Source organism: Cynocephalus volans, chromosome 17 (genome assembly GCF_027409185.1).
Source record: "Cynocephalus volans isolate mCynVol1 chromosome 17, mCynVol1.pri, whole genome shotgun sequence".
NCBI lineage: Eukaryota > Metazoa > Chordata > Mammalia > Dermoptera > Cynocephalidae > Cynocephalus > Cynocephalus volans.
In genome coordinates this window covers 23,376,811-23,392,559 of record NC_084476.1, presented here as the reverse complement: position 1 = coordinate 23,392,559, position 15,749 = coordinate 23,376,811, and the positions used below count along the sequence as shown (strand labels likewise).

Genomic DNA, 15,749 nt, shown 5'->3' with positions numbered 1-15,749 from the left:
CCTGGAGCTCAGCCCTACTAACACTTTAGTCATCTGATTTGTTTCGCAGTCCTGTCCAAGAAGAGGACGATCAGAAGCGTCTTCTGGTTACTGTGTGGAACAGGGCCAGTAAGTCCAGGTGAGCAGAACTACTGAGCTGAGGCGAGACCCTGCTCTGGGCTGGGGGTGGCATTCAGCATACAGCAGGGCTCAATTAGTGCCTGCTGGATAAGTTAGTGGTAGTGGCAACACTAAACTGCAGAGGCTGCCACCCTCTGAATCCCCATCCTTTCAGGTATTGCTGAGTATTGTGTTCTTAATGAGCATTTGCTGAGCACAACAAGGCACTGTGTTGGCCACTGGGGATGCCAACCAGCCTACATGTGGGTGCTGCTGTCAAGGCACCCACTGTTCAGGAGGGACACCAGGTGCTGCATGGAGATAAATTACAGTCATCACAGCATGCACATACTCAGATCCACAGGACTCTAAGCACCATGAAAAATAGGCCTGTTTCTTAGTCACCACTGTACCTAGAGCCTAGCACATAGATGTTTAATAAATATTGGTTGCACGAATAAAGGCATAAAATGAGTGATAAGGATAGTGAGTGTGGAAAGACGGAGAATTCACTGCGGGCTGAGATGATCAAGAAGGGCTTCATGGGAAAAGTGGGATTTTGAACTTGGGCAGAGATTAAGACTAAGACAAGGAGAGAAGGTTGGAAAGGGCATTCCAGGCAGGGGCACAGCATGAGCAAAGGCAAGGAGGCAGGAATATGCATGGTGGGCTCAGGCTGCCAAGAGGAGGCCGGTTTAGGGAGTACAGAAGCTTTGTGTAGGAGAATCCAAACAGGCTGATCTTGCAGGCAGCCCAGGACACAGGAGGACAGACATGGTCATTAGTAATGGCAGATAGTCCAGAGCCAGGGAGAAGTGCTGGATAGTGAGTGTGATAATTGGCTGCTAAGGAGAGGGGGTGAGAGCAATTGACTGTGGCAAAAACATTCTAGGTGCTGAGGGTGCATGGAGTCAGAGACTATCCTGCTGTCTTGTGGGTCAGCGATAGGGACTTAGGGGTGTGGGTGAGGAGGGGGACATCCATCACATTAATAACAAGAGCAATCATGTACTGGGTGCTGACCTTGAGCCAGGGTTTCACAGTGCATTATCTCATTTAATTCTTCCAACAACTCTAAGAAGAGTGGGGTTTTGTCCTAAGTTTTCGGAAGAGGAAACTGAAGCTAAGAAAGGTTAGCAACTTGCTTAAGGTCACACAGCCAGTGACGAGTAGAGCCAGGAACCTAGGCAGGTGGACCCCAGAGCCCTAACTCTTCACACTGTACTGCCTCATGGGTACATAAGCAAAAGGACAGAAGAAAGAACTGGTAGAGAGGACAGGGCAGGGATGGAATGAGGAGGGATCTTCAAACTCACTGGTGTTGCTGGAGAGTTACGTGAAAGTAGGAACTGGATAGAGATAAGATGAAGAGGTTGGCATGAGTCAAATCAGACGATTCTATAGGTTCTCTTCAGAGTGTGGGTTTTCTCCTCAGGGCCAGTGGTTCTCAATCCTGGATGTGCATCAGAATTACCTGGGATACTTGTGAGGAACACAGGTTGATTAAATCCAAATCTTCATGGGTAGGGCCTAGAAATATGCATTTAGACAAGTTCACAGGGTGAACCTCATGTAGCCAGTTTGGTGTTTGGGAATCTGACCATTGGGAGATACTGAAGGGTGTCGACCAAGGGAATGATAGATGCGCATTCTAGATCTATCACTTTGGTAGGTATTTGGAAGGTTGGAGAGGAGCTAGGAGGTGCTTGTGATCTGTGAGAGAGATGATTTGGGCCTGGGAAATAGGACATATTTAGGAGATTAAATCAACAGTACTTAGTGGTGATTTGGCTGTGAGAGCAGTGGGAGAAGTCAAGGTTAGCTCTTGGGTAGCTGGCGGTGTCCCCAACTAAGACAGCTTACTGTAGGGGAAGTTGAGTCAACTTGGGAGATGGTGAGATACAGGTGCCTGGAGAGCAGCCAGGTGCGATCTGTGTAGGAGGGCTTGCCTTTCCCAGCCTGGAGGTGGGGATAGAGAGGTCCGTGTCAGTGGTAGAGATGAAGCAGCCATGACCACAAAGGTAGTGGATGAAATCCTGAGCAGGTAGGACCACCCAGGGAGAGCACTGAGTGTCAAGGACCAAGGGCAGAACGCTGTCTTGAAGGGACAGGCAAATGAAGGGAAAGCCCTGAAGGAAAGAGTGGAGGAGTGCTGGAGAGGTAGACGGACATCCAGCAAGTCCACTGGGTGGAGGCAGGGACTGGAGCGGGTGCTGGAGGCAGACACCAAACCATGGGGGGCGCTATGTGTTGCACCGTGATCTCTCCTCCTGTAAGAATGGAGCAAGCTGGGCAAAGCTGCTGAGAAGGAGCCAGTGATGCGGTTCACGGTTTTGGAAAAGAAAGTGAGGCTGGGACAAGTGAGTCAGCACCCAGAGAGGCAGCGTGACAGGGGCAGTGTCTCCACTTGTTGCCTATTTTGGGAAAGTGAGATTCCTTATTAAACAAAACATAGCCAAACTTGTGGTCACAGTCCCAGCCCAAAGCTCAAGGGGGACAGAGCAGGCTCAGACAGGCCTCCCTTCAGAGCAGATGGTCCTGTCTAAAAATGTTAGCCCAGTGAGGCTGGCTCAACTTCCATGTGTTCTCCGTGTCCCCTCTCCTTTATCGATCCATTTCTGAATGAGAAGGCCTCTGAGCTGGAGGAGGCAGCCAGAGTGATCGCAGGAAACTTCAGCTCTGCTGCATACTGGAAAATCAAATTGTGCTTCTCTGAAGGGTGGCCATTCAACTTATCAATATGAAAGGCAATTACAGAAGGAAGGAAACAAACATTTTACTGAACTCTTCTCTGTGCCAAGCACCTTACGTATATTATCTCAGTTAATTCCTGAGAGGTAGGAATTATTATTGTCCTTCTCTTCAGAAAAGAGGAAACTGAGGCTTGTGAAGGCTCAGGAACTTGCTTGAGGTTGTGACATTTCCTATTTATTAAGTACTTATTCCGTGTAGACATTAATCTAAGCACATGCCATGCATTATCTAACTTAATCCTCACAATACATATGAGGTAGGTATTATTGTTGCTTTTATACAGGTGAGGAAACAGGCACAGAGAGGTTATGTAACTTGCCCAAGGTAACACAGCCAGGATGTCATGAAAACAAGATGCAAATCCAGGCAATCTGGCACCAAGCCCACATTACAGTATACTTGACTGTCTCACATGGGTGATAAATGACTCCAAAGTCATACTCCTGTGTCACTACGCTTGCTCCTCAGGCCTCGGGCTGCTTCTCATAGCATTATGTGTAGTTTTACATAAATCATCCAGCCACATGTGTGGTAGTCACATTTTGAAATGAGAGGAGATAAAAGGGAAGCATGTGTTCCATCAATTCTCATGATTCTTCCAGTGTTGACTATAAATTTGTATTAGAGAAATAAGATGAATGACAAAGAAGTTCTGGGGAAGGGCCGATGATTTCAGCTCATCATGGTGATCGCAGTGGGAACCGAGGAGAACCAGGCCTCAGAGCAGTAGACTTTGGCTTACCTGTGACTCACTGTGGGACCATGAGTCAGTCCCTTCCCCACTCTGGGCCACAGTTTCCTTGTCTGTAAAATTCAGTGATCTCTTAAGATTTCATTCAGCTTCAAGGTTCCATGCATTTTAAAAAATTATAGACATTTTCAAATGTATGGAAAGGTAGAAATTATCATATAATAAACCCTTATGTACTCATAGCCCAGCTTCATTAATTATCAATATATAGTCAATCTTATTTCTTCTACGCCCCACCTGCTTTCCCCCTCTTCCAGTGGATTGTTTTAAAGTAAATCCCAGACATTATCTCATCTCATCTCATGGGTATATATCTCTAAAAGGTGGCTTAAAAAACAATAACCATGATGACATTATCAAACTTAAAAATTAATAGTAATTCCTCAACATTATTGAATATGGAGCTAAGTATTTAAAAGTTTCATTTGATGATATGGTGAAAGCGAGACTGAAGCTTCTAGTTTCAATCATAGCATTTTCAGAACTTGTGACCAGAGGAACAATCTTGGAGAGAATTATAATGTTATGTATCAAGTTAAAAAATGCATATATAATTAAAGAACATAATCTTTTATGTTATGGTAGCTACATTTATGGAGGGCCTGCTTGCTATGTGCCATGCACTGTCCTGGGTACTGTGAGTGCATTCTCTTTTTAAATCCATTCTATAAATAAGATCTCAGTGCCAAGTACAATGGCCTAATGTCAGAAAGCTTGTGACCAGTTATGGGTACCAAGCCTAATGGAAAAATGTGTTCAATTTAAGCCATCAAATTAAAAATAAATTGAGATTAAATGATATAACCCTGTAACAGAGATAGTTTATGGCCCCTAAGAGGGAGAATTAAAGTACATTCCCTCAAAAATAACACATTTTTGTCTTGCAGTGGGTCTCCCATGCTATGCTCAAAAGTAAACTGGGTATTATCCCCATGTGTCTTCCGTGAAGTTACCTCTGAGCCTTTGCACTGGTTGTTCCCTCTGCCGGAAATGCTCTTCCTCTCATTTTCTCTGGCTCAACTCATTAGGCCTTCTTCAAACATCTCAGCCCTAAACTACCTCTTGCCTCCCTAAGCCTTCAGAATTTGTTGCCTGTACTGTTCATCTGTCAATCTCACTCTGTCCTGTGACATCCCCTGTATCGTTGTCTTGAACTGCTATTTAAATTCCTGTGTGTTTGGCTTGTTTCCTTAATGCTGCAGCTTCTTGCCCAGTGCCTGCTAACTATAGGCATGATGGATTCATCCATTTGTCAAGCCTTCACTTCACCAAGTGCACCAAGCCCAGAGCTCAGGCCTTGGCAGTCAGAAGTAACCAAGTTTTGGTTCCAGAGACTTTGCACCTTGTGAAATTTCAGGCAGTCTTCAGGGTGAATGTTAGTTCCACAGTTTATAAACTGACCCCTATATTATCATATACTCAGGTTGCTTGTGAAAGAAGTCTTTCTTCCTCCAAAGGTTTTTCAAAGCAGGCCTAAGAAGTAGCTACTTGAAGAACACTTAGAGGTTCCTGCTTATGGACATTAATTGTGACAATTTACTCTGCATGAATGATCATGAAGTCATTGGATGCCTGTTAGCAGGAAGCAGAGCTCAAGCGAGACTATTAACCACTGAACATTCTTTAAGCCCGGAGAATGAAAATTCCACTTACTGAAGAGCAGGGAGAGGCAGCCAAGCTAATGCATCAGCCTGAAGATTAGAAAGTTTCAGCTATAGTCAGTATGAAACAAAAGTATACAGCAAGGCAGTGCAGGCATCTAGACACCAGCTGGGTTTCTCCTGAGTGAGTTGACAAACAAAATTAAACCAGTAGGATGACTCTGGCAAAGTCTTGACAAGGCTTTTCTGGAATGGCAGCTCAGATTAGTGTCTGTTGCTTATGATGGTCACCGCAGCTGTGTTCTGCTAGTGCTGACTTGGCCTCTTCCCAAGAGGGAGGAGTATTTATTTTTGGTGGTGGCTTGGGAGGTGGATGTGGAAGTGTCACTTTATTGGGGTGACCGCATTGTCCTCTTTGAGGAGATTATTAATGTGGCTTTGTATGATGGGAGGGGGCAAAGAAGAGTGGAGCAGACGGAGCCAAGGCTGGAGGAAGCAGGCACAGGAAGAGTAGTGGAGCGAGAGCAGCTGGTGAGAGACAGCCAGGCACAGAGGCAGCCCCACAGTTGTAGTTCAGAGTGTGGATTTGCAGCAAATGGACCAGTTTTGGGGACCGGACCCCCAGCACTCTGCATCCCCACCCCTCACTTGTCTTGGCTGCCTGGGAGAAGATAGTTTTGTTTTGCTTAGGACTGTCAGATGGTAAGCCGCACCCTTTCCAGAGAATCCAAACAATATGTATTTATAGAGACCTTCGAGACCACTGGTCCTTGACTGGTGCAGGCATGGGTGGGTGCTCTGCAGGATCCCCTGGGGAGCTTTCTCCAGGCTCCCATGCTGGATCCCACTTGGGCCAACTGGATTTGGGTCTAGAGGAGCAAGCTCTGGAGCACAGGTGTTGAAAGGCTCTTCAGGTAGTTCTGTGGCACACTCCTGGTTAAAATTGCTGCCCTAGCTCAGGCCCCCTAAACCAGGTTCCTGGGAGGCACATCTTTAGGGAGTTCCCTACATATCCAGGCAGCCCATTCCATCTTTGGCTTTGATATTGTGTCTTCCACAGGATAGGCTGAATCCCTCACCTATGTGGCTCTTTCAGATATTGAAGTCAACTGTCAGGGTTTTGCTCCAGTGGATATATCCACGATGCTTCCCAATTAATAGTTATTAAACCAGTCTATGAATGGGTCTGAGTTGGGGATGCAGTAGGAGAGAACATAAAAACACACACATCACACACACACAACTCTAGTGTTAAAATAGAGCAGGATATGGTACAGTTGAAGTTCTTAAAGATATATTTATAGTTTTTTTTCTGATAACAAAAGTACTGCTTCTTCCCTGTGAAAATGTGAAAATAGTAAAAACTCAAATAAAAAAAACAAAAATCTTTAATAATCCCACCTATCATATACAACCACTGTTAGTATTTTTGTGGGTGTCTTTCTCAGTAAACTGAGGTTTTGTTACAGCTTTGTAACCTTCCTCTTCTCTAACAGTAGCAAGGTTTTGTGTTTTTTGTGCATTTCATTAATATTAATCTATGCCATCATTATTAAAAGCTGGCAAATATTAATCAGTCCCTGATTGTTGGATGTTAAGGCTCCATGGTGGATATTCTTCAGGAACTTTGAGTTACATTTAACCAAGGACCAGATTGAACTCAGCCCCTTGCCATAGTCTGGCATTCCCATGGGGCCTGAAACTGGCTCATGTCTACCTGGCCCACTGGCAGCCATGTCAGGTTGACTTTAGCAACTTTTGTGTGTCAAGTTGGTTAGAACCTTGATCTGTATCTATCTAAGAACTGCCTAGGTCCTGCTGGGACCTGAGATAAAGTTTCTTGAGCTTGAGGTCCCATAACTTTTTCTTTGACTGAACATCATTAAGTGATATGGGAGTTGAGATGCCTTGTGGGGACCAGCTCTTCAGATCTACCCAGCACCAGAACAGTTAAAACCTGTGAGGTAGTTCTGTGGTTGGTGGAGGGAGTGCTGTACCAGGCTTAGGATGCTGGTTTCCCCCTCGTGCTCCCCTACCCCCTGACACACTAACTAGTCCTGTGACCTTGGGAAGGGAACCAACTTGGAGCCCCCATTTTTTCCTCTGTAAAATGGAGATAACTCCTTTCAAGCTTACCTCACAAAATCAGAAGGATCAAATGAGACGATGCAGGTAAAAGTACTTTGTAAACCACAGTGGATCAGGCAAACCTATGTGATACTTGATAATCCACCTCCCAAGTTAGCCCAACAAAAAGGTGCTGACTCAGCCTCTATTGTTCTCTCAGACAGAGTGGACTCATTGGCTGTATGAGCTTTGGGGTGAAGTCTCTCCTGGCTCCGGACAAGGTGGGTCCTATGGAAGCTTCTGACAGGGTCGTCCCACCTAGGCCACGGCTGGTACAGGCAGCCTTTCTCTGGGAGCTCTTGGGTGGGGCTTCAATCTGAGATGGTGCCCCACTGAGACAGATGCTTAGTGACCTGAATAACAACACTGTCTGTCACCTGCTTAGCTGAGGGTTTGGGTCCCCTTCATGGTTTATCTTGCCAGGGGGCAGTTCTTAGGCAGCCCCAAGTCCTCCCAGGAAGCTCTGAGTCTAGTGTTTGCCATTAGGGACACTGGCAGATCCCTTTAGGCCCGAGCACTCTTGGGCCTGCACTGGAAGAGGAGGGCCAGGTGCTTCTCATGGTCTGCTCTTGGTGTATTTACCAGGTCTGATATTTCTGAATCTAGCAAGTACCACCTCTTTCTGAGTGAGCAGCACCATCCTCTACAGAGCTTTTGCTCAAGCTGGGTGAGGACTCTTTGGGATCTCGAGATCCCTCCCTGTGGGTCATCAGTCCCTTATCCATCTCTACTGTGCAATGCACTCCCCAAACTGTATGGTGTTGAGCAGGGGAGGGATGCACTCCTTTTGTACATCTCTGGAAATGTCCTGGTGGCCTGCTGCATGGCCCTGCCACCCAGCTTTGTGTCCTAGAAGTGAAGTCTGGGGTGGATGGCTGAAGATTCTTTATGCTGTGTGTGGGTCCCAATGATCCCTTGACTGCAGCCTTGACTTTGGAGAAGATGGTCCCCAGGAGACTGCTCAGGAGCCTCAGAATGCCTATTTTTTTTTTTTTTCCTTCTCCATTCCTCTTTCACTTGCTCCTTTCTGTTCTGTCAACAAACATTTATTGGGTTCTTACTGCATACCAGGCACAGTGTCAGGCACATCAAAGAGCCTGTGCACAACCTAGTAGGGGAGGTGGTCAGGCGAGCAGATGGTTGTCCTCCAGGGATAAGAGGCTGTGGGAATTCAGCAGAGAGGAGGACCAGCTCTGCCCAGAGCATCAGGGCAGGCTTCCTGGAGGTGTAGGCGTGGCAGTCTTGGGGTAGGGAGGCTGGAGTATCTGTCTCTCCTAGGGAGGGTATCTAGCTGCCACTTTTTGAAGGGGGTTGGTGGCTGCCTGAACTGTGCCCTCTGCCTCCTCTGAGTGTGTCATTCCTGCTCTCATGACAGGAGATCAGTGGCTGGTACTACCTTCTGGGGAAGGACCTGGGCCGGACCAAGCACCTGAAGGTGGCCAGGCGTCGACTGCAGCTCCTGAGAGGTGAGTGCACACCCCCTTCAGCTTCTTCCCCAAGACTTCCCCTCTTCCTCCCTTCCTGCAGAGTAGCATCAGTCCCTGTGTTCTGTGGCACCTGTCACCCCAGGCTGTGATGAGGCCACTGAGTCCAGGGCCTTCTCACGAGCACCTGCTAGGATGTGGGCTTCAGGCAGCCTCTTGCCCATGACAACTTTTTTATCTGGTAGGCCTTTCCTTGGAGAGGGTTATGGGCCTGACCCCACATGGTTCAGCTCCCCTCCCCCACAGAGGGCTGGCTTCAGATGCTTCCCCGATGGCTTCCCAGGCTCCGTGTCTCAGGGATCCCCTCTAGGCTGCCTTGATGACCTTGGGGTGCCCCCCTCTACAGACAGTGCATTTAGGCCCTACTATGAGCCCTGAGGCTCAGCACTTGGATTCAGTTCTGTCCCTCCCACATACAGCCCTGGCTCCTGAGCCCTTGCCTGACCCAAGCCTCAGGCATCCCCATATCCTGGTGGCCAGGAGTGGCCTGAGGAGCCACATGGGCCTGTTGCCCAGCCTCATCCTCTGGGTGGTCTGTGGAATGGACCCTTACATGCTTACAGAAGCTTTCTGAGTCTTGTCATCTTCCAGACCCGCTGCTGAGAATGTCAGGAAGTGGGGACACTGAGAATGGTGAGAAACTCAAGGTAGGTGGAGACAAGCCTGGCAGGGCTGGTGGTACCTGAGCGTTGCTCCAGGGGCTCTAATGTTCCTTGTCAGTCCGTTGACCCAGGAAACCCCCAAAGAGGGCAACATTTGGTGCTTGAAACTCAGCAAATTGTGCACTGAAGTGATTATTTTTGACTTTCCTAAGGTTTATTATAGGAAATAAATGCTTTTCTCAGGTTATTCATGATCATAGCAGGGGAGGGGAAAGAGCCAGGTCCCTGCCGCTGGAAATGCAGGAGTCTGGACCTTACTGACATTTGGTCTCTGGAAGCTAAGTCCTCTCATAGGCCCCCTTAGGCCCCTGCTTCTCCTGGTCCTGTGGCCAAATCACCCTCTCAGGTCAGGCCCGCTTGATGTCAGGGAGCAGCCATAATTTTGAACCTGAGATTGATGGGTTCTCACTCCATTAGAACTTTGAATCTGGAGAGAATTCTCCAAAATTCATCTGTCTCTTTGCAGGGCATGGCAGGTAATTCTTAGTTGCTGTTTTCTCTAACAACTGAGAGAGGGAAAACCAAACTCTCAGTGATTGATTAGCCTTTCTGTACCAGGTGCTGTTATCTAATTCTCACTGTCAGCTTTCCACCAGCCCTGATAGTTGTTACTTCCCCATCTTACAGATGAGGGATGCATAAGGTTTAGAGATGTTAGGTCACTCTCCATGGTCCCACAGCCAGCAAGTGGTGACAGCAGGCTCTGAGTAAAATCCGGCTGCCTCCCAAGTGCACTGCTCCACACTGCCTCCTGAGGGTGGCCTAGTTGAGAAAGTATGATGTTGATATATTGCACAATAATATCTTACATACAGGTGTATTGTAATCTGCAAAACACTTTAACTTTCATTGACTCAATTCATTCACTCACTCAGTCATTAAATATTTCCACCTATGTAGGCCAGCCCTTTGCTGTGTTTTGGGAGTTGGGATATATCCATGAACAAGTCCTAGGTCCTGCCCTAGAGGAGCACACAGTCTGGAGCTGCATTGTCTAATATGGTAGCCACTTGCTGCCTGTGCTGTTGAGCAGTTGAAATGAGGCTAGTGTGACTGAGGGATTGAATGTTAACTTTTATTTAGTTTTAATTAATTTCAATTTACCTTGCACATGTGTCTAGTCACTACCTTATTGAATAGAATAGCATGAAAGTAACTTGCCAGGTCTGTTTTCTGTGGCCTCATTAGGAGTTTAAAAGCTTTCCTCTGGCTTTAGTGGGGAGCTGCAAAAACCTTTCTCCCTCTCTCTGTACTTACCGAGCACAGAGGGGATGGTGACCAGAGTGCTTCCCTGGTGATATGTGTGAATTACACGGACATCCACAGTGTAGGTTTCTCAGTGGCTTGGGGAAGTCCTGCTTTATGCTGGATTCTGAAAACAGACCTTGAACCCCTGGGGGCATTGTTCTGAGGTGCATTGGATTTTCCTGAGCTTGCACACTCAGAGATGTCCATAGGACTCAGCAAAGAGGGTGTGATTGTCATAGGCTTAGTTGGGATTGGGAGAGAGCCCTCAGAGGTTACCTGTTCAACTCCTGCATTGTGTAGGTAGGGAGATGAAGGCCTAGAAACCTGGGTGACCTGCCCATGGTCACATAGTAACCAAAGCTGGGCTGGACCAAGAGCCTCTGTTATCAAGGATGTGAATGGATGGGTGGCTTCCCCAGGGGCTCTGAGATGAGCAGAGGGGGCTGGGTTAACCATGCGCTGCTCTATAGGACGTGACCCTGTAACTGGAAGGCACTGTCCTGCAGTGTGACCATAACCTCTTACAGGCCTCTATTTCTTCACTGGTGAGATGAGGAGGCTGTATCATCTGATGACTGGGAAATCCCTTCCACATTTGACTTTATGGTTCATGTATCAGCAGATCCTTAAAGCAGCTGCTTACATGGATGCGGGAGCTGACTTTTAAATTAGCTTCTGAGTGGTGGGCAGGGCTTCAGGCTCCAAATGTCTTCTGTTCCCTGTCTGGAGATGGGATGTCTGTGATTGCAACCCTCCAAGGTGTCTGTGGATTCTTCAGGCTGAGTTAGTCCCCTGTATTTACTACTGGGGACCCTGGGAGTTGCGGGGGAGGTGGCGTTGTTATGGAGCAACAGTGTTTTCTGCCTGGGTTCTCCTCCAGTGAGGGATGTTTGTGAGAACATTGGAATCACAAAGTGGCCCATGGCGGAGAATGCAGCCAGAACAAAGGCGCCCTCTCCCCGCTGGGCCCGGGGAATACTAACTAGTTGATAGGAATTTTAATATAAAACTCTCCCTCTTCCTTGTCATTCTGAGGTTTCAGGAAGCCTTCAGGCTTATCGTGCAGAGGCACACAGCACAGACAGGGCTTGGGGAGGTGAGAGGTGATTTCCTGCCATTCTTCTGTGGGGCGGGCTTCCCAGGGCGGTCATGCCAGGCTGACGGGCGCAGTGCGGGCTCCCGCTGCTGGGGGAGAGCTGGGTTTTCATGGGGCAGCAGCTGAGGCAGGACCCGCAGCCATGAACCGCTTCAATGGGCTGTGCAAGGTGTGCTCAGAGCGACGCTACCGCCAGGTGGGTGCTGGCCCCTTTGGGGTAGGGTCTGTGGGGTGTTGGGGGTCAGAAGAGGGGGCTCACCCTGCAGGACCTCTCTCCCTACAAGGCCTTCCTTGCCTCCTCCTGTTCCTTGGCAGGCTCATTTAGATCCGGGGAAGGGCAGAGGTCCTGCCTGTTACCTACCGTCCTATTTTAGGGACAGGTGAGGCCCAGCTCTGTGCATAGTCCTAACCACTGACTGTGTGGTGTCCCTGGTGAGATTATCTAGCTTTCTGTTCTTTTTATTTGGAGGAGGGGGTGTTTCTGTAGGGGAGTTTTGTATTTTTGCCAACTTTCTCTCCTTCTGATGGAGAGCAGTGCCTGTTCTGCCCTCTGCATGTGTTTGATTGTGCTTGTCCACGAGATTGGATGTTTCTGTGTTTATGTCTGCACACGGGATTTTCCTCCACATAGCCCTGATGCCTTGAGGTGGCTCAGGATTCCTTTGGAATTCACCTTCACCAAGAGGGTCTGGCTTCTCAGCCTCCAGTCTTGGAGGGTGGGGCAGAGTGGGGAGCGATGATCTCGTTAGCCTCTGAGCCTCTTATGGAACTGTGATGAGGAATTTTTTTATTAAAAAGGAATGGGGTCAGGGAGGTGAAGGCAAGGCATGTCCAGATTTTGGGAATGTTCAAGCTGGAATGTTCAAATTGTTCTGATTTAAAAAATATGGAGAAGTCCTTCTGTATGTTTTAATGATCAGACTGAAATCTGGGTCCTGACTCCTCTGACAGGCAGTGCTTAGGTCCCAGGGAGATGCCCAGAAGGGCCCCGTGCCCTTGGCATCTGGCCACTAGGGGACCCCAGTGTTTTCTCTCCAGCCTTCTCAGCTCTCAGGTCCTGCCCTCTTGAGCCACAATCTCCTTGTCAGTAAAAGAAAGCCCAGTGATAATGAGGCGAGATGTGACAAGAGTAAATGGGACGATATGTACGAAGTGCCTGGCTCAGTGTCTACCATGACATCTAGGAAGTGTTCAATAAATGGCTGCACTGAGGACTGAAGTTGAGGCATGGCAGAGGACCAGAAACCAGGCAGGAGAGCAAAAGTGAGATGCTGCCATGGCTGAGACATGGGAGCAGCAGCAGTTCCTTCCCTGGACAGGAAAGAGCGAGAACCACTCCCAGGAGGGACAGCCTCTGTCAAGAGCTGCCTGGGAGTCAGGGCACCTCCTGCCTGTGAGGCCCAAGGTCATAGGGAGAGCTGAGAGCAGAGGGCAGCCCTTACTCACTTTGGGCCTTGGTTTCCCTTTCTGTAAAATGGGCATACTAAAACTAGCCCTGCATTCCCTCAGGGTTGCAGGGATGATCAGCTTCTTTGGACACTGCCCTCATCGTGGTCACTGACCATGACAGACAAGCATGATTCTGCTTCCTTCATGTAGTCCCAGCCCTCACTCTGAGCTGTGAGGTGGGCTTGCTTCCTGACACCCTTTCCTCTTCTCCTCCTTCGTACCCCCCAGCTGGATTACACTGTTGTCTGGGCTGGCTGGTGCCCAGGGAGGCAGAGAGGAATCCAGTCCACAGTACTGCCTGGATGAGGGGACCAGGATGTGAGAGGGGGAGGCTGTTTTGTTGGAACAACTCCCTCTCTCCAGACTCAACTCTGGGGCTACTATTCGAAAGCTGTTAGCCCAGAGCCCAGGTGCTGGGACCTGTTTTCCAGGCAGGAGGAGCTGTGGCCCTGTGGTAGGCTAGGACTGGGGAAGTGGTAGAAAGGGTTTGAGATCCCTGCTTCTGCTTGGGTTGAGGGGTGGGTTGTGAGGCCCCTAAAAATCCCTGCAGGTCCCATGGAGTGGACCAGCTCTAGACATCTCTCGGCCTCAGGTGGGCCCAGCAACTAGTAGTTTTTCCTTTCCTCTAGCTTTCTGCACTCACTCCTGGCTTTGTTTTTCTTTCTTTCTTTCCATTTTTTTCTCTTCCTGTCTTAGCTGCGTGTTTTCCCAGAATTCTTACGGGAACAGGGTATTTTCCTGCCCCCTCCCCCTTCCCCTTGTCTGTCAGATTTCCTGTTTTACAAACTTGCTTTGAATCCAGGCCTGGGGCTGGTGGGAAGCAGAGCCTCATGGGCCCTAGCAGCTTCCAAGGGCCTTGTCACCCTAGGGCCCCTCCTCCTCACCTCTCTCATGCCTGGTCTGGGGACAGCCAGGAGGTGAATGCAGGCACCAGCCTTAAAGAGACAACCCTCGAAGGAGGAGACAGAAGTCTCCTGACAAGACCAACAACCTTGACCTTTTGTGGGCTTGCTGAGCTGGCTTCTTCCTGAACTTGCCCAGGATACTCTTCCCCATGCCTCATCAGGCCTACTCAAAGTCCCATTTCTCCTAGGAAGTCTCTGGGGACCCCACTGAACCCCTTTTCTGACTTTTGCTCCTTTAGAAGCCTGAATGAGCCAGGGGACAACACTGCACACTGCATCCTTGTGCTGGTGGGATGCCGCCACGTGCCAAGTCAAAAGTCAAAGCACAAAGGAATGTTCGCAGCACTGCTGTCATGTTTTACTCTATTGCTTGTGGTGCCCTGCTTTGCTTTGGAGAGATTTGTGTATCCTCATGCCCCTCTGGGAGCCGGGGACCAAGGCCTCATGACCCTGTACCTAAGCAGAGCCTGGCATGCAGTAGGAGCTCAATAATTGTGTGTTGGTTAGAAAAGCACATCCAGATGGCAGGGCCCTTTCATGGAACTTCTGAAAGTAGAGTTGTGGACCTGCCATGCACATGGGCCTCAATAGGCAAAGTGAGGTCAGTGGCTAGTTCAGGTTCATCTAGGTGGGCCCTCCCTGCCCCTCACGTGGGAGGCCTCACTGGATGCCTTGAGGCCCTAGCCATAGAACCCTGGCACTCTTCCTCTGACTCTTTGCCTGGAGATCGAGTGAGTGTGTCCCAGTTCCCTCCCCTATGCTTTGGGAGAGAGCAACTAGGGTGGCTTTGTCTTTGGACCCTAAGCACAGGGCCAGCCCTGGGCCAGTGCTCTGTGAACCTCTGTGGGAAAGGAAGAAGGGAGCGAGGAAGGCAATGAATCATGGGCCAGGTGGAGGTGTGCAGCTCCAGGGGGCCCTGGGGTAAAGGGCTGGGGCTGAGGAGGGCGTGGTTTGCTCTTCCAAGACCTTGTCCACCCCAGGCTCTCCCCGTGTTGACCTGGGCTTCCCTCCTGTCAGCCTTCCTGCTTGGCCCACAACCCAGTGCTCAAGATGCCTGGGCTGAGATAGGGATAGCGAGGGGCTGACCAGCTCCTAGTTGGCTCCATTTCCCTTAGAGAGGAGGGTGGCTCTGGGCTTCCCAACCTTGGAGCAGAGGTAGTGGCCTCGCAGCTTCTGGGAGTGACTGAGCAGGGCTGTGTCCTAGATCACCATCCCGAGGGGGAAGGACGGCTTTGGCTTCACCATCTGCTGTGACTCTCCGGTTCGAGTCCAGGCTGTGGATTCTGGTAAGTGAGCCTCACTTGCCTGCTGTGCACCCGGGCTTTGCAAACAGAGGTTGAAAATGAAAGGGGAGCCCTAAACTGGAGCAAAGTGTCCTGGTTTTTTAAAACAAAATAATATTTTCAGATGAGACTGAGGTTTACGAAAATATGCCCACTCTTTTTTTGTTTTTATCAAAATGAAAATAGATTTTTATATTTTGTTTCCCAATCATTTTGAACAGGAACTCAACCTATATTTTCAGTAATGTCTGCAGGGGAAAATGAGAGTCATTTATGAGCTCTGTTTGGAA

At 49.0% G+C, this 15,749-nt stretch overlaps 1 protein-coding gene across 2 annotated transcripts in view; it reads left to right on the top strand.

Moving 5' to 3' along the window:
* Positions 1-15,749, top strand: part of RGS3 (regulator of G protein signaling 3) — a 128,284-nt gene that overhangs the window by 21,206 nt on the left and 91,329 nt on the right. For both annotated transcript variants that reach the window (XM_063082220.1, XM_063082221.1), the window contains exons 5-9: positions 50-118; positions 7,493-7,553; positions 8,708-8,798; positions 9,408-9,463; positions 15,381-15,462. In XM_063082220.1, coding sequence (XP_062938290.1) covers positions 50-118; positions 7,493-7,553; positions 8,708-8,798; positions 9,408-9,463; positions 15,381-15,462 — 359 coding nt within the window. The remainder of the gene's footprint in view (positions 1-49; positions 119-7,492; positions 7,554-8,707; positions 8,799-9,407; positions 9,464-15,380; positions 15,463-15,749) is intronic.